The 26,286-nt window shown below is 39.6% G+C and overlaps 1 protein-coding gene across 2 annotated transcripts; it reads right to left on the reverse strand.

Moving 5' to 3' along the window:
• RIOK3 (RIO kinase 3) lies at positions 1-25,844 on the reverse strand. 2 transcript variants are annotated; one of them, XM_049620352.1, is made up of 14 exons: positions 25,532-25,844; positions 24,774-24,891; positions 18,114-18,229; positions 17,365-17,510; positions 17,166-17,273; positions 16,842-16,951; positions 15,118-15,261; positions 14,332-14,459; positions 6,533-6,730; positions 4,710-4,869; positions 3,217-3,297; positions 3,041-3,130; positions 1,600-1,707; positions 1-655 (listed from the first exon to the last, which is right to left on the reverse strand). In XM_049620352.1, exons 2-14 carry the CDS (start codon positions 24,876-24,878, stop codon positions 548-550), a joined length of 1,602 nt encoding a protein of 533 aa, XP_049476309.1. In that variant the 5' UTR covers positions 24,879-24,891; positions 25,532-25,844; the 3' UTR covers positions 1-547. The 2 variants fall into 2 exon arrangements, with proteins under 2 accessions (XP_049476309.1, XP_049476310.1); XM_049620353.1 differs by lacking the exon at positions 24,774-24,891 and having other exon boundaries at positions 25,532-25,842.
• Positions 25,845-26,286: the final 442 nt, after the last annotated feature.

Genomic DNA, 26,286 nt, shown 5'->3' on the forward strand with positions numbered 1-26,286 from the left:
TTTTACAACCAAATTTCCATTTCTATCACCTACTAAAGAGAAGAAATTTTCCTTTAGAATCACGGTCACAAGCTGGAAAAAGAATTGAGAAGGGCTAGTTTTAGGCCAATAAAATATTTGAGGAAAGATAGAACACAAAATGGGGAGGTGAAAAAAGCAAGTACGTTGTAATAAAAGTCTCCCTTGTAAGGAGAGACTGTCCTTTCCTCCCATGTTTGGAAATGTTACCTAAGTTTTAAAAATTCTCATCAAAACATTTTATGCCACGATTCCTATAAAATCAGGTTGGTTTCAGCTAGATAAGCTGTAGCTGTTAAAGAATTATATTATCCTGTTCATAAGACGAGAGGTAGTGACATTTTATTCTCCCAATGCTGAGCTACAAATTCCACACATCTGGCATATGGGTTACAAGGGGGGAAAAAAGCACAGAAGCACCATTGTACACTCCTCATGTTTTGGTATTTCAAGTCACCCATAACTTCATTTGCCATTGGCAGCTGACAGTCACCACTGTGTAAACAATGGAAAGCAGTGGGTGTTGGTGCTATTCATCATACAGGACTGGTGGACCTCCATCATCTTTCAAAAATGAAGCAGCTTTCCTTCCATTCTTCTGAACATGATCTTCATTCATTTTCTCCAAAGCTTCTATCTACAAAATACATTGAATCCATTTGTCAAAATCTTACTTCACAGAAACCACACTTCAGATTGAACCCGCAGTTTTCTCTTACTAGGTCTTTCCTAATGACACTGGCCTTGAATTGGAATTACAGTATGTGACACATACTACAGCATGACACGTACATGTATGTTTTTTTACTTGATTATATTGCTTGAATTAATACTTAGTATCTTTATCAAGCTAGTAACTAGGATCCTGTGTCTTACTGTGTACTCTATAAAGCTTTCGGGAAACAAGAAAAAGGAAATTCTAATGTTGGTTCAACAACAGTATAACTCCTACTTACTGAGCAACTGTACTGTGCTAGATGTCAGCTATACCATCTTCCTGTTACTTCTCCTCTGCCCTTATGTTCCAGCACAGCTTGGCCAAATTCAAATACCTAAGGAGTTCTGCAACAGACTCCATAATCATTCTCTGCGTTGGTATACTGTCGGGAATAATTAGCTATTTCACTTTTTAATTTTTGTTCAATTTTAAGAGAACTTCTCCGGAGGCAGGTTTTTTGTTTTTATGCTTCTATAGATCCATACTGTAATTACTGGGTATTTCTAAGGGCGACCACTGCTAACTTTCTATATTCAGTTAAGGGCGGGATGATGTGTTACTGTTTTCTGTATCACCCAGAGTGTCCACCAGCCCACCTCCTCCTTCGTGAATAGAGGCATAGAGGTATACTGGAAATGATCTTATTTGTCCATCTTAATTAAACTGTGAACTCCTTGAAGAAGTGTTTTGCTCTAAGTCTATCCTAGGTTTTAAGCCCAGAAAGGACCAAAACATCTCAAGGAAAGAAAAATCTCTAATTTCGCTTTTGAGAAAACAGAAGAATAAAATGAGCTCTCAGTTTCAGCTATCTACTCCATCCCATGCTTTATTAGCAAGGTGAATAATAGCCGCACACCATTTACCTCAGCTAAGAAATCAGCTTCATTATCTGCTGAGATGTTTAAGCCTGAAACAGCATTAAAGAGTTCTCGTTCACCAAGGGCTTCTTTTACTCCTCCTTTCTGGAAAAACTAGTAAAGAAATATAAATCAGTAGGAGATGTTATAGCAAGGCTCCCTTGGAAACAAAACACAGGGAAGAGTGTACTTGTAAGATGCCAATAAATTCCTTCCATAATTAAAAAAAAATTTTTTTAATGTTTATTAATTTTTGAGAGAGAGAGAGAGAGAGCACAAGCAGGGGAAGGGCAGAGACAGAGGGAGACACAGAATCCGTAGCAGGCTCCAGGCTCCAAGCTGTCAGCACAGAGCCCGATGTGTGCCGAATTCACAAACCATGAGATCGTGACCTGAGTTGAAGTCGGATGCTTAACTGACTTAGCCATCCAGGCGTCCCTTCCATAATTTTTTTAAAGTTTATTTGAGAGAGAGAAAAAGAGTGAGAGGGAGAGAGAGAGGGCACACGCAACCAGGGGAAGGGCACAGAGAGAGCGAGACAGAGAATCATAAGCAGGCTCTTTGCTGTCAGCGCAGAGCCCGACATGGGGCTCAAACTCACAAACCGCGAGATCACGACTTTGAGCCGGAATCAAGAATTGGATGTTTAACCCACTAAGCCACCCAGGTGCCCCCCTTCCATAGTTTTCAAACCACAGATTTCCCCATTTCAAGTTTAACTATGCTGTTCAGGTTCTACTTGCTTTTTGTCCTCTGGTACACATACAGGCTGCCTTCTGGATTTAGTTTGTCACAATGCACCTTCCATAGCTATAAACGAGCAGTATATATAAAATTGGGTGGCATTGCTTTGAATGTGTAGACTCAAAATATTCACTAAATCCCATCTGTGAATTAAAATCTTCAAGTAGGTTCAGAAATTATTTCCAATATGAAGTTATTCTATCATTTAGAAACACCATTCTTATCTGAATCTGCGGCTAACAGTTTCCTTTAGAAACAGCAAATAAACGTGACCCAAATGTGTGATTACTGAGTTTTACCTTCGTTAATCTGTTTACCTCATAGTGATCAGACAGTGCCACTAAGATGACTACTCTCCTTTTAATGGTAATAACACTGGCAGTCAGCATGTAGGCTTACTAATACCAGCTTCACTTAAAGCACTGTGCATGTATTAAAGGTCTACTTGACTGCTTAAATATCTGCAGTCAAAATAAAAACTTACTCCCATTTCAAATTTAATTCAATAGCCCAAATGTGAGACACGCAATCAAATTGTTGTTGAAAATGAAATCTGACAAATTGATCTTTGTATCCTTATCCTGAAAGCAGTCGGTAACCAAACCCTTCCTTCAATTTCTAAGAATATGACCATTGGACTTATCTTAGGAGAAAAATATTTGAAACTGTTACCTCCTATAAAGAAATTAGTTTACACGCTTACCTGTGAGACATTCCTACAGTCACGGAACAAGAACTCCAGGCCATGAGGATGAGTTGGTTCCACCGACTGACTGACGTCAATCAACCAGACCTATTTACACGTAGAGCATGTGTTCAGGACACATTCAATAATTTACATCAAGATATTTAGTATGGACAGTAACAAAATGTACTCACCTTCCCAGCATGCCACAGCATGTTATACTCACTGAGGTCGGCATGTACAAGGGTACATTCATTATATAACTGCTGCATCAACTGTGAAGAGGCAAGGCACACATTTAGGGTGTGAGCAGTAATTCTAAGTTACCTATGCAACTAAAATGTCTATGCCAACCAATAATTTCTCGAAAAAGCAAAACTATTTCCTCTTTACTTTGTACAGTCTAAGACTGGGTGGGGGAACTCTAAGACAATGGAGGGAATGAGTAAGACACTCTATTTCCTTGTCTATGTGACAACAACAAGGTCAGGAGATCAAGGGGCAGACCAGGATTCCCACGGGCTAAGAAAGCAGCCATGTTATGGTCACTAACCAGAAGATCTAAAAGCCACTTCCCTTTATAAAAGTGGGTGAAAACTTTTTTCACCTTTTTATACAAAGTAGAAAGTACTTCCTGCCAGACACATTAGGGAGGAGATATTCTTACAAATTAAGTGGCATTACATACTCGTTAACTGATTTTTGACAGTAGAAATAAACATTAATGTTTTATTTCTCAGCCTTGCTAGAATCAAATAGGAAAGTACATCATTCCTTCATCTCTTCCCCAGCCCATAGAATCCAGAAAAATGAACGTGATTTTCCTTTCAGTATTTTCCTATTGGAAGCAGAGAAAGTTGGATCATCTCCCTAGCTCTGTCTTAAAAAATTATTTGGTTAACACTTTCATATTTACATCAGCTACTGTAGGATGTAATGCTTCGTGCAGAGACCACATAAAATGCATAGAAGCTTCTCTATTGAGGAGACTGACTGGCTCATTTGGCCGAGCATGTGACTCTTGATCTCAGGGTTGTGAGGTCAAGCTCCACATTGGGGTGTAGAGCTTACTCGGGGGAAAAAAAAAAAACTACAGAGGAATGACAACAGTATTAGTAACATTTTCCTAAGCTGGGAGGACATCAGATGAATTCAGTTGCTGTCCTGAAGAATAAATGGCTTCAAGATTCCTGACATGTGCCTTCCAACTCTAAGACCTGCACACTCTCAAGAAGCCACTTCCTCCCGTCTTCAGTCGTCCCCAGCATTCTTAAAATGAGGCCAAACCTGCTCCCCACCTACTTCCCAACAACAGGCATTTTCTTAGCTGTTAAGAGCTAGGACATTCAAGAAGGCATACAAACTAACGAGGCATGGCATCTGCTAAATGTGGAAACGTCAACTTCTATTTAATATACTGTTTTGTGAATAACAGCTTCATGCTTCCATGTCACTAATGCTAACCAATGAGCGTTTGTGGACTCCTTAGGTCTACGATTTTTCTAAAGTGACTCAAGACAGCAGCATATTGATATAAAGACAACTCTCCAATGTTAATATTCCTTTACAAACTTCAGTCTGTCCTTGTTACATCACCTTAAAATAGTACTATTTTAGGAAATTTTTAAGGTTTAAACAAAATATTTTTAAAAGGTGGCATGTAAATGCTGTGAAAAGCACAACTTACATGAAGAGTTTGGTAGTAGGCTTCTTTCATTTCTTCACTACTGAGCTTTACTTCTTTTAATTTAGGGGCTGGAACTTGATCATGGCCAATAAAAGACATAACTAAAATGTGTTTCTTGAGTAGTACAACCGTTGGACAGGGAATTCCAGCTCTCTGCATTCTACACAGAAAGAAATAATTCAGGATGTAAAAATTAGGAGGAGAGAATATCTCACTTATTCAACAAATATCTAACAAGGGCCTGCAATGAGCTGGTACCATGTTCTACTCAGGGGGTGGGAGGTGCAGAGATAGTAAAACAAAGCCTCTGCCCTTACAGAGCACATGGACTGCTAGAAGGCACAGACAGGTGAGGAGACAATGCTGTGTGACACATGCACTGGCAGAGGTGTGGGTAGGAGCTATAGGAGCACGTGGCATCAGGATGGCTTAGTGTAAGAAATGGGTGAACAGGAATTAGCTAGATTAAGACAGTGTGGGGGGCATGCTGGTCTAGGGCTGGAAGCAGCTGTGGAAATGCATGGAGGCATTCAAGAGCACGGTCCATCTGGGGAATGTGTATCAATCAACATAGATGATCTTGAATGAGAAGAAGGGCAATGTGGGTTGAGGTTACAGGTGGGCCTCACATCAGAAAAGGCCTTTGAACACTAAAGGCTATAGGGGCTGTTGAAGAATTTTAAGAATGGCAGGGATGAGATCTCAGAAGTGTAGAAAAGAGACTGGTGGGCGGCAACACCTCTGAAGAAATTATCCTATTTAGACGTCATACTAAGTAGAAGAATTCTGCTACTAATAAATATGAATAATTACAGTTGAGAGTAAACATCTCTAGAAAAAACTAAAATTAAGCTTTTAATAGATTAAGATATGAAAAGTTTTATTAATGAGAAAGATTATTACTATGTTAGTTGGTTGACAAAACTAACTCTTTAATTGCTTAGGGAACTGAGGAACAAGTCTAATAAATTAAAACAAAATGCAATTTGGTCAGACTCTGCCCCAACCAAATTAACAAACATTAGATGTAATAAACATTTTCTGAAACAATTATTATTTATAATAAGCTTAATTGGAAGCTGAAAAAAGACAGCATATAGACATATGACAAAATGTCTTAGGCAGAAAATGACTTTGTTTCCCTCAAACTTTACTGAGGAAAGAAAAAAGAAAACAGCTTATTCATCCCAGAAGTATGAATTTGGGGCATGCCTGGATGGCTCAGTTGGTTAAGCATCCGACTCCTGGTTTCAGCTCAGGTCATGATCTCATGGTTCTTGAGTTTAAGCCCCACATCGGGCTCTGAGCTGACAGTGTGGAGCCTGCTTGGGATTCTCTCTCTCCCCCGTGCCCCTGCTCATGCTCTCTCCCTCTCAAAGTAAATAAATAAATAAACCTTTTAAAAAAGTATGAATTCAGGTTATATACAGGGTAATATTTTCTTACAGAAAGCCTCATTAAACACTAGAATTTCGGGGCGCCTGGATGGCTCAGTTGGTTGAACGTCCAACTTCAGCTCAGGTCATAATCTCACGGTTTGTGAGTTCAAGCCCCGCACTGGGCTCTGTGCTAACAGCTCGGAGCCTGGAGCCTGCTTCCAATTCTGTGTCTCCCTCTCTGCTCCTCCCCTACTTGCACTGTCTCTCAAAAAATGAATAAATATTAAAAAACAAAACAAAACAAAACCCTAGAATTTCAAGGCCTTCCATAATTTCTACAAATAAATTTAAAAGCAAGCATGACTTTTTTTTTTGCCTGGCTGGTAAACCTAATACAGAAAGGTAATTACCCTAGATAACTTCTAGCACAGTGATTTTCTTTACCTTGTGAGATTGTGCATTTCTTTTTCTGCCCACATGCGGATGATCTTACGTGGATTTAGTTTACTGAAGCGATCTTTAAACCTGAAATCATCTTTAATATATTTGTCACGATTCTTAAACTCATTAAGGGTTGTTTTAAATACCTTGATGGCACATTCTGTAGGTATAACTTTACTATCTTCCTTTTCATCTTCCATGCTAAGTGGAAAAAAAAAAAATTAAGTCAGTGTAAGTTGCCAGCTCAGAAGTAAAACAATTTCAAAATAAAAAATCTATGATACAAAAGTAGATCTAACTCATCTAAGAATGTCAAACCTTGGTGTTTTCAAGTTTGGGGTCTTAATAATTAGGATTTGATTTCTTAAATAAAACACTTTCAAATAAATTGCCAACCAATTTTCAATAACCCATAATAAAATAACCTTTCTTAATGACAATGGAATCAAACTTAAGGAACAACAAAAACATAGATGCTTTAAAATAGGCTACAATCTACCTGGGATGGTTTATAGGCAAAATTCAATAAAAGCAACAAAACAGAACAGCTTTTTAAAATGTCTCTTTCACTTCTAGCAGATAAAAAGGTAAGCAAAGGGGTCCTTGCCCTATGACTATGCAAGGAGGGGCGTGAGACAATACAAGAAGTACACGAACAGGACAGGTCGCTTTGGATTGGGAAGGCCAGGCAAGGCTGCAGGATATTAGGTGGCAACTAAACAGATGGGTAGGATATGAACAAGCACTGTCACAGTATTATCACGAGCAGAGTTGGAAACCATAGGACATGTCTGAGGAATAACAAACACTATAGTTAAGACTTGGCCGGAAAGAGTAAACGAAAGAAGTCAGAGTTAAGGGACAAGATGGAGGCAGATGTGTGCAGAGCCCTGTCTGCCTGGGTGAGAAGCCTGGATGTCTTTCCACAGGTGGGAGGAATCATCAAGGGCTTCACACACTTCATGAAGATCAAGTCAACGATAATGTCAAGATGGAAGGGGGCAGAAGAGTCCAGAGGTGTGGAACCTACTTAGGACGCTAATGTAATGCCCCTCAATAGTAAGCCAGTGAAGACTTGAAACACTGGTGGTGGCAGTGTAAACAAAAAGGAGGACAGAGAGAGACACAATATTTACCTTTAAATATGTGAAGGGATGTTAATCTGGAAAAGAAAGGAACTGTATCTCCAGAGGATAAACTCTAACTCAAACTCCCAACCTCTTCCTTCTGTACTATATTTTCCCAGCTGATTCCTCTTCTGCCAGTTAACCTCAGAAGATCAGAGTTCTCCAACTGCTTCTCCTTCTGCCTTCTCTACCTGGGGAATTTCATTTAGCCCCATGGCTTTAAATATTATCTATCACAGGTAACTCCTACATTTCTACCTCTATCCTGACTCTCTCCAGAACTTCAGGCCCATTTACCTGACCCCTACTTGAATCACTCGGATGTCTAGCAGGCATCTCAAACTTAACAAGTTCAAAACAAAATTCTCGTTAACTGCACCCTAAACTTGCCTTTCTTCACACTCTCATCTCAGTAAATGGCACCACCCAGCTGCTCTAGCCAAGAATGTACCCTCTCACACCCATCTAATCCAACAGCACACACTGTTGACTCTTACCTTCGAAGCACATCCCTATGGCCTCCTATTCTTCCTTTTCACTACACCTCCTCAGTCCAAAACCACTGTTCTCTCTCATTCAAACTACAATAATTTAAGGGAACTTACTGCTTCTTCTCTTACCCTCTTATCATTTATTTTCCACACTACAGTCTGAGTAATTTTTCAAAACAAAAATCAAATCATAGCTTTGGTTCCCACTGTACTTAAAGAGGAGGCTCCTTACCCTGGATGAGAGGGTCCTACCTGATCTAAGCTGTTTACTTCCCAGCTTCCTCTCTCCCCTTCACAACTGTGCTCCCAGCATGCTGGCTTTCTTATAGGCTCTCAGAGATACCAAGTTTGTGCCTGTCTTAAGCCATTAGCACTAGCTATTCTCTAGTCCAGAATGTTCTTCCACCTGATCTCTATACTGCATCCTAGATGCCATTCAAATTTTAGCTTAAAAAAATTGTTTTTAATGTTTATTTTTGAAAGAGAGAGACAGAGAGAGAGAGAGAGAGAGAGAGACAGCACAAGTGGGGGAGGGGCAAAGAGAGAGGAGACACAGAATCCGAAGCAGGCTCCAGGCTCCGAGCTGTCACCTCAAAGCCCGACAATGGGGCTCGAACTCATGAACCATGAGATCATGACCTGAGCCGAAGTTGGACACTTAACCAACTGAGCCACCCAGGCGCCACTCAAATCTTAGTTTAAATGTCACTCTATCAGATAAGTCTTCCTGTTCTACTAATAAAAAGAAGTCAACCAGTTGCTATGATGTCACCATATTTACCTACCATAACACATATCTGATGTTTTTTTGTTGATTTATTACTGTCTTGGTAGGGGATCGGGGTGGGGAGGAAGTACATCCTATCAGTTCAGAGATCTTCCTCATACCATTCATGGCTATATCCCCACTACCTGGAAGAGTACCTAACACATGTTAGCTGCACAAATATTTGGGAATGGATGATTTAGTTTTCAGGAGACAGATTAGAGATTCTATACCAGAAAGAAATTCCCAGTTTAAAGGTGTTATAAACACCTCTAGATTTTGAGATAAGCTCCCTGTCACTGCAACAGTTTAACTATAAGGTAGATGAGACCCTATCAAAAATACCACTGAGGGGCCCCTGGGTGGCTCATTGGTTGGGCAACTGACTTCGGCTCAGGTCATGATCTCACAGTTTGTGAGTTTGAGCCCTGTGTCCGGCTCTATGCTGACAGCTCAGAACCTGGAGCCTGCTTCAGATTGTGTCTCCCCCTCTCTCTACCCCTCCCCTGCTCATGCTCTGTGTCTGTCTCTCAATAATAAATAAATGTTTTAAAAAAATTAAAAAAAAATACCATTGAGGAGATTCCCTATTCAGAAGGTATCTAAGATTCTAACTTACAAGATTCATAAACTTCCTTGTTTCTTAGTAAATTACACATCCCTCTGTCTGGCTTTTAAGGTCCTCCTTACCAATTTCCGGTTTGCTTACGTGGTTTTATACCCTGTTACCTCTAAACATACATTTTCTATTCTCATTGTCAATCTCCTCATTGCCTAAACTTGAAGCCTCCCATTTCCAGCCCTTTTATTCATTTAAAATAATTAAATATTGCAGATAAAGCTGAAGTTCCCTTTGTTTACCACACTAGGTAGTTTTATTCCTTATTTCTTTATTCCTCTCCAGAGGCAATCACCATCATGAACAGTATCTTCCTACTCTTTCTAAAAAATATATAAATACTCACATACACAAGCATCTATGTTTAAAAATCCATGTATATTATTTTCTGTATAACTTTAAAAGTTTAACAGATGGTATACTGTAAATATTAAGCAATTAGCTTTTTGCACTCAACACCAGGTTGTTGTTGGATTTTTATGGGGTTTTGGCTACTGTTTACAATCCAGGTTGAGATCTAACTTCATCATGACCTCTTCCCTGAATGCGAATGGCAATGATACTGTTCTGTTCACTATTCCTATCCTGTATGAAGTCTCACTTGTGCTGCATGAAAGGGAGGTATGACCAGGACCTGCAGTGACCTCTAGAAGTTGAGAGCAGCCCCTACCTACCTGACAGCCAACAATAGAGACCTAAGTGCTACAGCGGCAATAAACTGAACTGTGCCAAGGGAAGAGGACCTGAGCCCCAGAAGGGAATGCAGCCCCAGCTGCCACCCAGAGTAGCCCTGAGAGACCCTGAGCAGAAAGCCCAGCTAAGCCTCGCTCGCTGGAACTTCCAATCAACAGAAACTAGGAGATAATAAATGAGTGTTGTTTTAAGCTGCTCGTCTGTGGTAATTTGTTATATAGCACAGAAAACTAAAAACTTTAGAAGCATTTACTCTCAGGGCACCTAGGTGGCTCAGTGAGTTAAACATCCAACTCTTGGTTTCAGCTTAGGTCATGATCTCAAGGTTAAGTAAGTAAACACATAAGGCTCTGTGCTAACAGCGTGGAGCCTGCTTGGGATTCTCTCTCTCCCTCTCTGCCACCCCCAACCCCGCTCTCTCTTTTGCTCTCTCCCTCTCTCAAAAATAAATATTAAAAGAAGTATTTACTCTCTCTGTCTCAAAAATAAATAAATGTTAAAAAAAAATTAAAAAAAAAAAAAAAAAGGGGGCGCCTGGGTGGCTCAGTCGGTTGAGCATCCGACTTCGGCTCAGGTCATGATCTCGCGGTCCGTGAGTTTGAGCCCCGTGTCGGGCTCTGTGCTGACTGCTCAGAGCCTGGAGCCTGTTTCAGATTCTGTGTCTCCCTCTCTCTCTGACCCTCCCCCATTCATGCTCTCTCTCTGTCTCAAAAATAAACAAACGTTAAAAAAAAAAAATTTTTTTTTATAAAGTATTTACTCTCAGTTGTAGAAAACCAAACACTCTCTAGTTTCGCTAACTTACAAATGCACAAGTACAGATTACAATACCAATTCTACCAGAAAGAAAGAGAGATCATTCATTATCATTGGGTATAATGGAAAATAGATAAAGGATAAACAAAGCAGTTGACAATAAAAAGGAATACAAATGGGTATAAAAGCACTTCCAAAAATGTACAACCTTAATTATAGACAAATGCACACCAAAATATCAAAATAATACTTTTCATCTTCTACACTGACAAAAAATTACGTTTGATATTACTAAGCATTAATGAGGATGAGGGAAACAGATTCATACTGCTGCATAAGTTAATTGACCTTCTCACAGGGCAATCTGTCAACACCTACTGACGTTTATAGAATGTACAACAACTTATTTGATTTGACTGACTCATAGGGGAAATCACATTTGTCCTGCCAGTAAAATGAAACTATAAACACAAATTCAGGATTTCTGGCCTTTGGTGTGACATACAAGAAAAAAAATTTTTTTTAATTTTTAATAAATAAAAGATATGCTGCTTGCTACAATAGCCAGCTGGTACTCTCCATTCACTGAGGCATTCCACTATTTAACAAAAAGGGAAAAGAATGCATACAGTCTTTGCCCCAGCAATTTCGGAACTAGAATTCAGCTTAAGAGGGGCGCCTGGGTGGCTCAGTTCTTTAAGCGTCCAACTCTTGATTTTGGCTCAGGACATGATCTCACAGTTCATGAGAACAAGTCCTGCATCAGGCTTTGCACTGACAGCATGGAGCCTGCTTGGGATTCTCTCTCTCCCTCTCTCTCTGTTCCTCCCCAACTCATGCTCTCTCAAAATAAATAAACTTTAAAAAATGTATATATTTGCAAAAGCACACCAAGGTAGATGTACAAAGATAGTCCTACCTGTGTACTCTATTACATAATTCTCTTTTATCAACCGTAACAGTTATTGCTATAATGTTCTCTTCTTGGCTATGCTATAAGCCCATTAACACACTGTAATGTACTGCTATAAAAATGGGATGGTATGAGCTTAGAAAGATCTAAGATATATTAACTGAAAAACTAAGATCTTGAATAGAGAATATAATCTCTTTTGTATAAACAAATTAAGGGATACATGCATAAAAATTCCTGGAAGACTAAACTAAAAACTGTTAAAACATAGTGGTTATCTTTGAAGAAAAGATCTGGGTAAGGAGAGTTGGTAAGATGAAGGCTACTTTTCATTTTAGCCCTTTCTGTAGTTTTAATTTCTACCATGAGTAATCTCCCATTTTAATTTGTGTCATTAATTTATATTTGGTCTTAGGCAAACCTTAAATAAAATTTGGGAAGAGGGCAACGAAGTTTAAAGGAAGAAATAAGTTATTTATTAAGATTAATATTACCAGGGGCCCCTGGGTGGCACAGTCAGTTAAGCATCCTACTTCGGCTCAGGTCATGATCTCACAGTCTGTGAGTTCGAGCCCCACATCAGACTCTGTGCTGACAGCTCAGAGCCTGGACCCTGCTTTGGATTCTGTCTCCCTCTCTCTGCCCCTCCCCTACTCATGCTCTGTTTCTCTCTCTCTCTCAAAAGTAAACATTAAAAAAAAATTTTTTTTAAAGATATATACCAGACATTGTCAAATTTATGATCTCATTTATCACCACAAAAATCCTATGAGGTAAGGGCCAGGTTTTTTTTGTTTTAAGTTATTTATTTACTTTGAGAGAGAGCTGGTAGGGACAGAGAGAGAGCGAGAGAGAGAGAAAGAGAGAGAATCCCAAGCAGGCTCCACACTGCCAGAGTGGAGCCCAATGCAAGCCTCAAACCCACGAACCATGAGATCATGACCTGAGCTGAAATCCAGAGTTGGACGCTTAACTCCAACCCGTGCCCGGGTAAGGGTCAGTTTTTAAACAAAGTTTAGTAATCTGCTCCAGATCGCATGGCTTGAAAATGTTGAGCTATTTTACCCTAATATTCATTTTTATCCTTTTCATTTTTAAACTTAACAGTATAATTCAATATGTGATTACACATGTATGTCTCATCTAGAAAGGAAGATTAAATACTTAAGAAAAGCAAAGGCAAGGACTTGACCAATAATCATTTGAATCCCCTTAAGTACACAGTAAATACATTCTGAACCTAAAAAGAGTTAGAATTCTGTAATCTATTTTAATGTTTTTGTTTGTAAATATTATTAAGGTAAAGGAATAGCTGATGTGTAGTGAACCTTGTTGGTTGACTTCAATGGTCAGTGACCAGATGATTTTACATTCCTGGCTTAAGCACAATCTCTAAACAGGCTCCACTTTAAAAAGTATCTTCCTTCTTCATGTTATTCTTTTTTTAAATTTTTTTTTTCAACGTTTTTTATTTATTTTTGGGACAGAGAGAGACAGAGCATGAACTGGGGAGGGGCAGAGAGAAAGGGAGACACAGAATCGGAAACAGGCTCCAGGCTCCGAGCCATCAGCCCAGAGCCTGACGCGGGGCTCGAACTCACGGACCGCGAGATTGTGACCTGGCTGAAGTCGGACGCTTAACCGACTGCGCCACCCAGGCGCCCCTCTTCATGTTATTCTTGACTCATCTAAGCCCTTGTAACAAAAGTGAAGTGGGTAAGATCTAAATAGTGTAAGATCTTTACAAGACGTTTCCTTAAATGATGCAAGCATTTTTTTTTCTCTTTCTTTTAACATTTATTTATTTCTGAGAGACAGAGACAGAGCACGAGCAGGGGAGGGGCAGACAGAGAGGGAGACACAGAATCAGAAGCAGGCTCCAGGCTCTGAGCTGTCAGCACAGAGCCCGATGTGGGGCCCAAACCCACGAACCACGAGATTATGACCTGAGCCGAAGGTGGTCGCTTAACTGAATGAGCCATCCAGGTGCCCTGATACAAACATTATTTAAAGTTGGTATTTCTTAAAGGATCAGAGTTACAAAGGCAAGAATCAGTAACTGATCTAAGCATATCCCACTCAAGCTGGTATGAAAGGGCCCCGTAGTAAAAAGACCATGGGTTTTGAGACAAACCCAAGTGCAAACTTTGCTCTGTCACTCACAGCAGCCTGTATGGGATAGTATGATAACAATAATGTAGAAAATATATATACATAGAAAAAAGACTAAAGAAGTCTATACAAATTGGTTAATGGTTATTTCTGGATGGTGAGATGAGGATGATTGCGTTTTTCCTTGTACACTCCTTATATTGTCTAGAGGCTTTCTACATTACCCTGCTTGCCATGTAGCACTGATTTTGTATAAATCCATTAATATAGGGAAGAATGGGCTAAGATTTTATTGACATGATGGTACTGCATTTTGCTCATTTACCTCCCGCCATATGCATGAAAGACAACAGATTCCTTTCCTGTACTAATACAGCCAGTGATTGTCTCCAACATTCCAGAGTTGACCATTTTATACATAAGTAAACGTGTCTTAGGATCAACTGCTTTTTCCTGCAAAAGATAAAGCGCTATAAATGAAAATGACTGGTAATAACAAAACATTTTCTGAGCCATTTCTAGTATCCAACATTCAAAACATATACTTTTTACCTTTATAATTTACCTAGATGTATATATAACAGGCTCCTAAAACTGTGCTGTCAAAATACAATTTACCTCTGTAACAACTCAGTGCCTCTGACAGTGAATATCTAAAAGAACTACTAAAAATCAGACACTAAGTTAGTCAAAATCTTGTTTTATCTTTAAAATTTAAATAGCTGCTAGTGTAGTTACTATTGTTTTTGTTAAGTTTTACAAATCACTTTATTCTCAAGATATTAGATACTATCTTCACTAACATAAAACATTAGAGATTAAGTTATTATAAATGTCACAGTATAACAGAAACCAATTTTTTCAATCTTCAAACATTCATATTCGAATTAATTATGACCACTAAAATGTTAGTTTTGAGTAAGTGATTAGTAACTGCTACATCAAGTCTGAAAAGTCAAGCAGCAAAGCTACTCGGGTTTTATTTATAACTCTGATTTGAAAAGTCAATCGCATGGAAAAAATATCAAACATGGAAGTTTTGTTTCTTCCCCAAATATGAAGTTTTCTAATATGAACTTCCCATCAAAGAAAAACATGTAAGAACACTTACTGCAGTAGAATGCTCCTTTTTCTCATGCAGGCGGGCACTCCGACGTTCTTCTGAGTAGGCATGTTGTTTTAAAGCATTGAAAACATGGTTTGATAGTTTTAAATCCATTCCAATTCCATCTCCTACCTGAAACCCAGGTGCAAACTGCCAAAAAGAAGAAAATTAGCATCTGAATACTTTAAACCAGGGATGGTAATAACAAAAAAACTACAGTACCAGTCTTTACTTGGAACAGGTTTCTTACTCAATAGGTGATTAGCCTACAAAAGCAGAACCTATAGGTATCACAGAAAAAAAAACAAAAAAAACACCTCACTAAAAAACACAACAGAAAGGAGAGCAAGGCTTTTTAAGAAAAGCACAGAAAATACTGAATCACATCTAAAAACTAAGGCATTTCTGCATATGCTTTGCACCTTGCTTTTACATTAGACAAAAGACACATTATATTTTGAAGGCTACACCAAATCTTACCAAAGAAATACAATCTTATAATGAATTATTTTTGAGAAGTGGGTTAGTATACAGCTAGCTCCGCCCACACCATGACAATTATGTTCTAGAGCTGCCACTGTCCAATATGGTAGCCACTAGCCACATGTAGAAATTTAAAGTTAAATAAATTAGGGGCGCCTGGGTGGCTCAGTCGGTTGAGCGTCCCACTTCAGCTCCGATCACAATCTCGCAGTTCGTGAGTTCGAGCCCCGCGTTGAGCTCTGTGCTGACAGCTCAGAGCCTAAAGCCTGCTTCAGATTCTGTGTCTCCCTCTCTATGCACCTTCCCCGCGCATGCTCTCTCTCTGTCTCTCAAAAATGAATAAACGTTAAAAAAAATTGTTTTAAGTTAAATAAATTAAAATTAAATTAGAAATTCAGCTCTTCAGCTGCATCACCCAAATTTCAAGTGCTCAACTGTCAAATGTGGTTACTATTAGTTAACATGGATATAGAATATTTCTATTATCAAATAAAATTCTACTGGGGAGGGTTGTTCTAGAGTCAGGTCTGGCCTATTTCTAGAATTTAATAATCAGTTTACAGGGTGCCTGGCTGGCTCAGTCAGTGCAGCGTGTTACTCTTGATCTTGGGGTTGTGAGTTCGAGCCCAACTTCGGGTGTAGAAAAAAAAATTAAAAGAAAAATTTAAATAAATAAATAAAGATTATTTAACAAGTATTTGTGTTCTAAAGTCTAAATGTTTTCTATTAACCACAATATTTATAAGAGAAAGTATGCTAATTTTTCTTCTTTTTTCTATTTTTTAAATTACATTTTATTTCTGATTTTGCAGAGGTAGTTCAGGCACAAAGTAAAAAAATTCAAAAACTATAAAAAAGTATGATAGAAAGTATTTCTCTCTCCCATTCCTATCCCCCAATCAACACTTTTTTCTTTTTTTTGGGGGGGGGGGGGGTGCTATTTTATGGAAAATAATATGCTAAAAAATAAATACACTACTTTCATAATAACTATTTCTTAAATTTAGAATCAATACAAATCAAACCAGTTTTCTTAATATTGTTGTAGAATTTTATTCTCAGATCCATTCTCATTATGTCTGAGTTTTCATGGTACTGCTATATTATTATCTAAAACATCTTTACATCCATCCTTATGAAGGATATTTTTAGAAATTTAAGATATTGTACTTATTTAGAATCCCATGTTTTTTTAAACTTATACCAATAAAACTCTTGATTGACAGAGAATACTTCCTGTAACTTACATTTTCCATTCTGGCTGTATTCTTTCTCCCACATACCACTTCATCGTGTTTGGTGGTGATGTCTTTTCCTTTTCCAATAAAACCCTTTTTGGGAGTAGGAACTGGTTTTGCTAAAGGCGATTAAGATAAGCCAAGTTTATGTAAAAATAGCAAAGACTACATTGCTACATTCAATATTGTCTGAAAAGATATTTGAATCTAATAAGTTACAAATGAGATTCAAAGAGAAATGTAAAATATAAGGATCCACTGGAAATCTTAGTCTTCCTCTGTCCCTGTCCTATACCCACCCCCCCACTCCTCAGGAAATAAAAGCATCAATACCTGGTATGTAGGGATCATCACGAGTGTCTTGCCAGTCCACCTCATCCTCAGAGCTATCACTGTCTTCATAAGGATGCACTTTTCGATAATTTTCAAAGGAAATGGAAACTTAAGGCAAAAACAGTTGAAGATGTATTTAGGAGCACATTACAAGCATTTCCTGCCACACAATGGAGTTGTCTTAATAAGGTCACAGTACCTTTGCTATCTCCATTGAATTTTTTTTCTTCACGCCTAAGCTGTGCATCATATTCTCTGTCAAATTCCATCTGTAGCATCTGGGCCAGCATTAGGTCGCTGGAAGTGTCAGTGTTTTCTCCAGTAATAAATGGTCCTTCAGCAACACTATTCAAAATAAGGCAAGAGAAACTAATATAATGTGCTTGTGTAAACAGATGCAATGGATTATGAGAGTATCTTTTCACTGTTACAAACTGTACTGAAGAAGCAATGGGAAAAACTTGCCCAAATCATTCACCTTCTGTCCAGCTGCCCTCTAACCAATGGCAGGCACTTGTGAAAGCACCAACTAGGATTAAGAGAGCTACAAGAGAAAGCTAAATGGACTATAATAAAATCCAAACTGACACTCAAAATTCATTTGTTCTGTGTTCTGGAGAGAAAGCATATATGAAAAGATAAACTATAAACATTTGATCAAAACTGTATCCTACTTCAGTATTTGCTAATTTGGAGATCATGTGATTCAACTATTGTAATAACTAAAACCCAGAGAAACAGGGATTTGCCCAAGACAGCACTGACAACTAATTATAGAATCAGAACCAAAACCCAAATATCGGAGAACTCCCAGTATGGTGCTCTTTCTACTGCGCTGCTTTTCAAAATGTTATTTCTTAATCACTGGCCATGACAATGACTAATCAAATCCTCAAACCTTTAGAATAAGCTGCTAGACAAAATAGATTCTTTGTAAATTTTACTTACGCAACTTCAGGAAAAGCGGCAGCTTCTTCTTCTAACTGCAATTCTTTAGCCAGCTGTTCACTCATTACATCAGCCAAAGAACAAGATATTGTGTTTTGAGGGGTAGCCCATGGACACTATTTAAAGAAAAAGAAGGGGTTAATTCATAGTAATGAAAAGTACCTTCCAAACTTGAAAATAAGGCTATCTTTTGAGAATTAAACTAGTTAAAATCAATCCAAAATAAAGAATTACCTACTTATAGAAATCATCTTGGGGCACCTGGGTGGCTCAGTTAAGTGTCTGACTCTTGATCTCGGCTCAGGTCATGATCTCATGGTTCGTGGGATCGAGCCCCACATGGGGTTCTGAGCTGACGTCGTGGAGCCTACTTGGGGTTCTCTCTCCCCCTCTTTCTCTACCCCTACCCTGCTCTCCCTCTCCCTCCCTCTTGAAAGAAAGAAAGAAAGAAAGAAAGAAAGAAAGAAAGAAAGAAAAGAAAATTATCTTAAAAGTAAAAAGATCTCCCTTCTCAAACCTAATCAAGGATAAATGTAAACTACATTTGCCAAAAGCACTTTCTAACCTGTTTAGTAGGTGTGTCCCTTTTTTTTTTTTTTTTTGGTAGGTGTGTTTTTTTAGTTGAGGAGAATACCAGGCTATGATAGCATCACCCCACTACCTAATGAGTTCATATAACCATCCTTGTTCTGATTCCATGCTCATCAAATAATCTTCTGCTTTTAATCTGGCTTCCCATGTAGATTTCCTCTCTCTTTTTTTTTTTTTTTTAAAGATTTTATTTTTAAGTAATCTCTACACCTAAGGTGGGCTCAAACCCACAACCCCAAGACCAAGAATCTCAGGCTTTACCGACTGAGCAAGCCAGACACCCCTGTAGATTCTCTTTTAGGAACAGACTATACCAACTAGCACTATTCAAAGCCCACTTAGAAGTTATACCTCATTCTAATTTAAGGGGTAAGTCTTCTACATGTCAAAAGTGTGTGTCAGCCCCTCACAAGACATCTGGGGATATGTTAAAACAAAACTAACAATGACAAAGAATAAAAACTACATTTCTGAACTATAAAAACTGAGAAGCAGTCTTGAAACAATACCACTGCAACAAAGCAATATCCTGTGAAACTCTTCTTGGACAATCAGCAAGTTGGCCTTTCTCAATGACATCACTATCTCAGCCCTCTTGAAATACAAACCATAACTTTATCTTACAATTCCTAATTTTTGAGAAGGTAAGCTTTGCTTAGCGGCAGATGATCACATTTGATAATCTAGTGATTAAACCACTAATATTGAATAACATGTCTAAATCTTTCTTGAACTGGCCCAGCTTTCTCTGTCTTCCTTCTGAGATTCTACTCCAAGGCATCACCCACCCATCACCAGGCTACTCTAAGACAGTCCTAACTAATCTTTCTGCTTCTAGTCCTGCTTGTTTCCATTTTCCATACCACAGCACAATGGCTTTTCTAAAATGCAGATTTGATTAGTTGAGTTTCCTTACTTACAGCTCTTGATTGTTCTAATGTTTCCCACTGCCTTTAGGATAAAGTCCAAACTTACCCCTTAACTACTGCCAAGTGTCTAAATTAGAATATAGCATATGATGGGTATCTGTTTTAGCCACAACACTTTCAAATCAAGTTTAGGTCCTCCACCTGGCCTATGACCCTTGTTCAGGTTCCTTAACATTGAGATTCAGGAATTGGTTCAGGTTGTTAGGGTAAAGCTCTAACAGGTGATAGATACCTATTTATGCCTAGGTGAATCAGAATCAAGTTTTATCAAGTCTTATCCTGAGATTAATGAGATGCAGCAGGCTCCCAGCACATACCTATACTAGCCTACTGCAGAATTATTCCAGCCTTACATAAAGCCAGATGTGGACAGAATAAAGGAGGCTTCCTCAAGGTCTGGTGTGACTTTTAGTCACTCAGATCTTATCAGCAATTGAGCACTCTCCTGGTGAGGATTTTGAGGTCTGGAATCTTGAAGTTTTCTATAATCTGGAGAATACAGCTCTCTTTGCCACATGACTTCTGCTGACTTCCTTCTGAATCCACTAGGTAGAATACATAATGCTGCCCCCTAACCTAGAAATGCCTGGTATGATCAGTTTCAAAGTCCAGGTTCCAAAACGTAAATGATTGTATCCTCTAACTCAGATCTGTCAACCACATTTTGCAATGACTAACAGCAGAATCACAGACAACATTAGAATATTCACTGTATGTGAATCATTTGCCTAATATACATAACTTACATAGATTATTCGAGACACAGCAACTGCATAATTACAACATCACCCCCATTTTATAGATTTAGAAACTGAGACACAGAAAGGTTTTTTTTAACCCCAAATAACACTGCAGATGGAAGTGCTGAGATTTGAACTAAGGCAGCTTTTGAACTTAAGAAGCCGCCCTCAGTATTTTGCTATACTGCTTCCCTAATCACCCTGTGTTGGAATGTGAGAAGCAAACCTCTGTACTGCCTGCAGTAGGAAATCCGAATTCCTCAACGAGGAATGCTCTTCACAATTTCACCTACTTTATCTTTCCAGTCTCAACTCTTACCTACCCTATGCTCTAATAACAATAAGCATATGCTAATTATGGCATACTTTCACCCCTCCATACCTACACACATGCTCCTCTCGGTATATTTTCCTCCTTCTCTATTTGTCACCAACTCCATAAGGCTCTCTCAATTTCATCAGACAAAACCAGATCCTTGCCTTTGTGTTCCCGTACCACTGTGCACACACTGTAGGTCAGGACCAATGACTGTATTAATGTATCAGCCAAAATACAACATGAGCCCCTTGAAGGGCAGGGTCTTCTCATTCTCAGAGCCCAGCATAGAGCTTCAGACATAAAGAGACACTTAGGTATTCACTGAATAACATGTGCCAAAAAAACCCCACTGGAAATATTTCACAGAACTGCCAGGCTGTCCCCAGGCTGTAGAGGTGTGATACCTTTCTACACCTCTACTATTCTAACATCCCTTTCTCCATCTTGAAATCGGCCCCTCTGCTAGCCACTTCTGGTGCTTCTAGCTGTTTGTCGGCAGTCAATTAATTTTATAAGATGTTAAACAACGTATTATCTGACAATTTCTCAGAAGAGGCAATACCGACAGGGGGTGACTTTATTTTGAGGCAGAGACTGACTTACACCCAAAAGATACTGAACCAGAAAAAGAAACAGAGAGAGACCACAGAGCACCAAGATATCCTAATTGCCCACTCCTACTGATCTTGCTCCTTGAAGCCTTGTACTCTCGAGCTGTACTCCCCTTCCTTGTACCTCTACTGACCAGCTCAGCTGGGCTGACCCACACCAGGGCAACTTCCATGGGTAAAGGTAAATAAGGCTTCACAAAGGTTGCCCAAATTCCTCAAATCCAAATTCCTCAAACTAGCAGTCAAAAGGCCTCCATAAAAATTTTTGGGCTGTGTGAGGGACAGCTGCCAGACAGGGGGCAGTCCTCCACAGGCACAAGAGGTTCATCATCTCAAGGGAGCCTCTGATAATTTACCGGGGGCTCCTCCTATGCATGGGCACCACAGGGTGTATAGAGAGGAATCCTCTGTCATCATCTTGCGACTCCTCGATAAATCAAATACCCTCTGTGAATAGAGGAACTTTGTAAAATTAAATAATAATAATAAATTTAAGGCGATAGAAAAAGCCCTCCATAATCTTGCTGCACCGTCACTATCCAATGTCTTTTCCCATTATTCCCTTTGTCAACATAAACTCCCCACAGCATCAAGATCTGATGAGAAACCCCACACAACCTTTCCTAGTTATAGTTAGTCATTCTGCTCTAAACATGACATGTATCAAGGCCTTAACCAGCTCTCTGATTCTTTCTTTCCTGTTTGCTGAAGGCCCCTGAGACTAGACCGGTTTTCCTCTCCTCTAGGAAACCCACCACTGCTCTGTGGAGTTCTTTATAACTACCACATTCTTCAACACCAGGATGGCTGCAGATTAGAAGGAAATTATCCCCATTTCCTTCTAGCTCACAAAGATGCACCCCTAGCTGCTCATCCTGCAGACAACTGTGGGGAAGAATCAAGTAAATAAAAAACAGCAAACATGAAGGAGGCACGTAATAACAAAAATCCAATTCTCAACTTGAAGCAAGCCAAGAGAATCATAACCCATAGGAAGGTCTCTTTTTTGCCCATGCAACTAAGAGATACAATCTAGATAGAACATTTAAGTGGTAATTTTACTTCTAAAGACAAGGGTCTATGGAAAACATCATCTGAGTTTATACAACATTAATTTTTTTTTTTAACTTTTAACATTAGAGTACTTTTAGATTTACAGAAAAATTGCAAAGATGGCATAGAGTTCCCAAATATCCCATACCCAGCTTCCCCTGTATTGGTATTGTATATTTGCCATAATTAATAGACCAATATTTATATACTTGATTATTATTAACTGAAGTGCATACTTTATTCAGATTTTCTTAGTTTTTCTGTAACGTCCTTCTATTTCAGAATCGTTAATCAAGCCAGCACACCATATAACATCTAGTCAGCATGACTCTTTGGCTGGGAGTTTCTCAGACTTTGTTTTTGATGAACTTGACAGTTTTCAAGAGCCTCATGAATTAATTTTTCACAGTTCTCTTTCCAACAGAGCTACACATTTCCTCACTTTTACCTACAGTTTGCCAATTCTCCCTTCTTGGAATATCCATTAAAAATTCTTTGTCTATAATACCAGTTAGGCATTTTATAACTGGCACCCCCAAGACCCAGGGGGAGGGGTCCCCAAGACTCTTTCAGGGTGTCTGTAAGATTAAAATTATTTTATACTAAGACATTCTTTGTCTTTTCCACTCTTATCCTCTCAAGCATGGAGTGGAAGGGGGCCTGAGTGGTTCAGTCAGTTGAATGTCTGACTCGATTTCAGCTCAGGTTGCTGTCCCAGTGTCGTGAGATGGGAGCCCTGAGTCTGGCTCTGTGCTAAGTGTGGAGGCTGCTTGAGATTCCCTCCCCCCCCTCGCCCTCTGCCCCTCTTCCTCTCTTTTCTCTCCCTCTCCCTCCCTCTCTCTCAAATAAAGAGTGTAGAGTGGAGTTTTCCAGTCTACATCAGATATGGTAATATCACTCTGATGGCTCCTGGAATGTGTACTTGTATATTCTTGCATTTTCCAAAATTTTCTAAGGTAGTAGGTTTAGGATATAAATGTGCATTTTTATTTTATTTAAGATTTTTTTTAATGCATATTTATTTTCATGTGAGAGAGTGTGCGAGAGAGTGCACAGAAGCAGGGTTGGGGCAGAAAGAGAGAGAGACAGAGGATCTGAAGCAGGTTCTGTGCTGTCAGCAGAGAGCCCAGTGCTGGGCTTGAACTCATAAACTACAAGATCATGACCTGAGCCGAAGTGAGGATGCTTAACTGACTGAGCCACCCAGGCACCCCTAAATGTGCATTTTTAGAGATTAATTCAGTTTGTTCTCAGTACATCTATGTGCTCGTTAGCCATCTTTGATTATACCTGCTATAATCTACACATCTGTAAGAACATAATTTCTTCATATGCTTCAACTAAAGCATACACAACAGAGTAAAAGAAAAAAGGTCTCCTATTAAGTCAGATATTAAAGAGATTTGCAAAAATACAAAACAATACTATACCACTAATTTTTGTTTGTTTGTTTGTTTGTTTGTTTGTTTTGGAAAATGAAGGGAGAGGTTACATATAAAAATGCTGTTTGTATTAACACATAACAACTTTTATATCACTTAATAAAAACTTTTCGTATGTCTGTTTTAATTTCTGATATAACAAATATCAATAGATGTAACCAATATAAACAAAAATTCTTTGGGGTTCTCAATGATTTTTAAGAGTGTAAATTGGTCCTAACCAAAAAGTTTTGGGAATTGCTGGCCTTTGACATTTTTTCCATTTTTCAAGACCTTCCTCAAATCTCTACCTCCTCCACAAAGCTTTCTGTAATTACTTAGGTCTTCCAAGCAGTTAGAGGAGGAGAGGATTAAGAAATACCTGCAGCATCTAATTTTTACCCTGTGAAAATGCTGTCTTCTCAGCAGAACATCAATAAACCCCCGGATTATTTTTTTTGTTGAATGATGACACTGAAACTTTCTATTTCTGATGATGTATCCTTAAATGAAAATATGATAACATTTTATTACTGAATTAGTTTTCTAAATGAAATTTGTTCTGACATTATGTATTCTGATCAAAGTTTGTCTCATTTGGCATTTTTATCAGCCATTAGGTGCTTAACTGGAGGAATTTAACATGTAAAGTACACATTTATTTGTATTAGGCTACTGATTTTGTCTTTTTATGTCTACTGATCTTGGCCTTGTAAACACGGCTTAGAAGGAAAAAATTACACAAAATAACATGTAGATGTAACCACATCTGCCAGTGGATTCTCTTAATTCTCCCTGCAGTTGTATCAGAACTTTCATAAAATTAACTTTAATTAAACTTTCATACTTTTCTGAATAGCGAATTATTTCCCCTTGCTCTGTTAAGACCTAGCCTAAAGATCTAACAAACCGAGTGACCCTCTACACGGAACAAATATTCCGTGACAGCATGTGAAAAACAATTAAGAAGCTATAAAAGTTGGATTCCTTCACAACCTTAATTTGAGGAACACAACATCGCAACTGAAGCACTCTTGCTTTCAAGCAAATCCTCAACAAAGCGGCAGAAGAGTCTTTTCCTCCTTCTGATGAAACTATCATGCAGAGGAGCAGTCTGAAAACCAGAAATCAAACGTGAAATAAACGTAATAGTTGGCCACTACAGGAAAAAGCTTAAACGTTAAAACCCAGACAGATAATGAGAATTCATAACCGCTTTGACAGTATGCAGTGTACGCGAGTATTAGTTTGAGGGAGGAAGGTGCGCCTGGATTTACCATTTATTTACTACTTCAAAACCAAGAAACTGACTAAGAGGGAATAACCGCATTTGTCAACCTAAGGAAACAGCTGCCTAAATGGCCTTTCTTCGGTCGGGCTTTCTGTGCAGTATTCGGGCTGACTCACTTGGCCCGTGACAAACAAGATAGTGCTTGTTTTCCCTCAAACGTCAGAGTTTCTAAGTCAGCCCAGCCAAATATTTGCTACCGAGGTTCACAAATCAAGGTGCAGATCTGGAGAGAGACCAAACCGCCGAGAGTGGCCACTGGCAGACCCGGCCACCCTCCTAGCCTCCCCCATCCCACCCTGGCAGCGCCGCCCCCCGTCCCCACCGTCCGAGGTCGCCGGGGTCCCGCTCAGAACTTCCCCAGTCGCCCGTGGAGCCGCCTCCGTGCCTGTCACCCTCTCCGAGCATTCCGGGAGGGCCAGCCCGGGTGACCAAGGCAGGTGCGTCAGCCGCGACCGCCACTCACCTTGCTGGGTCCCCAGGCCGCTGCGGGCCCGGGCTCAGGCGATGCCACTCCGACCAGATCCATGTTGGAAAAGAAGCCAGAGACGAGAACAGGGAAGACAGGTGGCAGGACCGGGAAGCAGCCTCCGCCGAGGAGACAGGCGGCAGGACTGGGGTGACGGGCTGCTGGCGCCGGAGCTGAGGTGACAGATGGCGGCGCGGCCGAGTCCGGAACTGGCTTTCTTCTCTTCCGCCCTCTCCGCTGGGACCGTCGCTTCTGATAGGCCGCCCGTCCGGGGCTCCAGGTTTTGCCTCGTTTCCCCGCCCCCGGCAGGCCGCACTTCCGGCCGCTGCCCCTGTCCCGGGCTGCCCTGGCCACTGGCTCTGTTTTGTGGTCACGGTCGCGCGTGCAAGACAGAGCTGGCGTAGGGCGTGCTTCCTCTGGCTAGGCCGCGCCCTGTTCTCGTACCGCCCTCCCCCTCCTTCCCCTCTGGCTGCCGGAGACTGCAGCTGGATCTAGTTAAAGTGAATTTGACTGCGTGTGACTCAGTTGTATATAACAACAAACAAATGAGACTGCTTCTGTTCATTCATTATTTTCTGAGTTAATTCTAAACTGGGATGGTATGGGGAACAGAAAGTAGTCAGATTTTGTTGTTACTGCCATTAGGAAGCGGGGCATAAAAAGAAAATTTGTAAAATGTGTAATGGAACATTGAGCAAAAAAAAATAGGACTGCGTAATAAAAGTTTTGGTTAGGTGTTTTGTAGATTCTTA

This window comes from Panthera uncia, assembly GCF_023721935.1.
Source record: "Panthera uncia isolate 11264 chromosome D3 unlocalized genomic scaffold, Puncia_PCG_1.0 HiC_scaffold_8, whole genome shotgun sequence".
Lineage (NCBI taxonomy): Eukaryota > Metazoa > Chordata > Mammalia > Carnivora > Felidae > Panthera > Panthera uncia.

Excerpts from the sequence above, each read along its gene's own strand:
- RIOK3 (XM_049620352.1), bottom strand. The coding sequence starts at position 24,878 with ATGATAGTTTCATCAGAAGGAGGAAAAGACTCTTCTGCCGCTTTGTTG. Across the intron at positions 6,731-14,331 it reads TTTCATGCATATGGCGGGAG|CATGGAAGATGAAAAGGAAG; the intron begins GTAAATGAGCAA and ends TTTTCCACTTAG. Across the intron at positions 1,708-3,040 it reads ACTGTAGGAATGTCTCACAG|TTTTTCCAGAAAGGAGGAGT; the intron begins GTAAGCGTGTAA and ends TTTCTTTACTAG.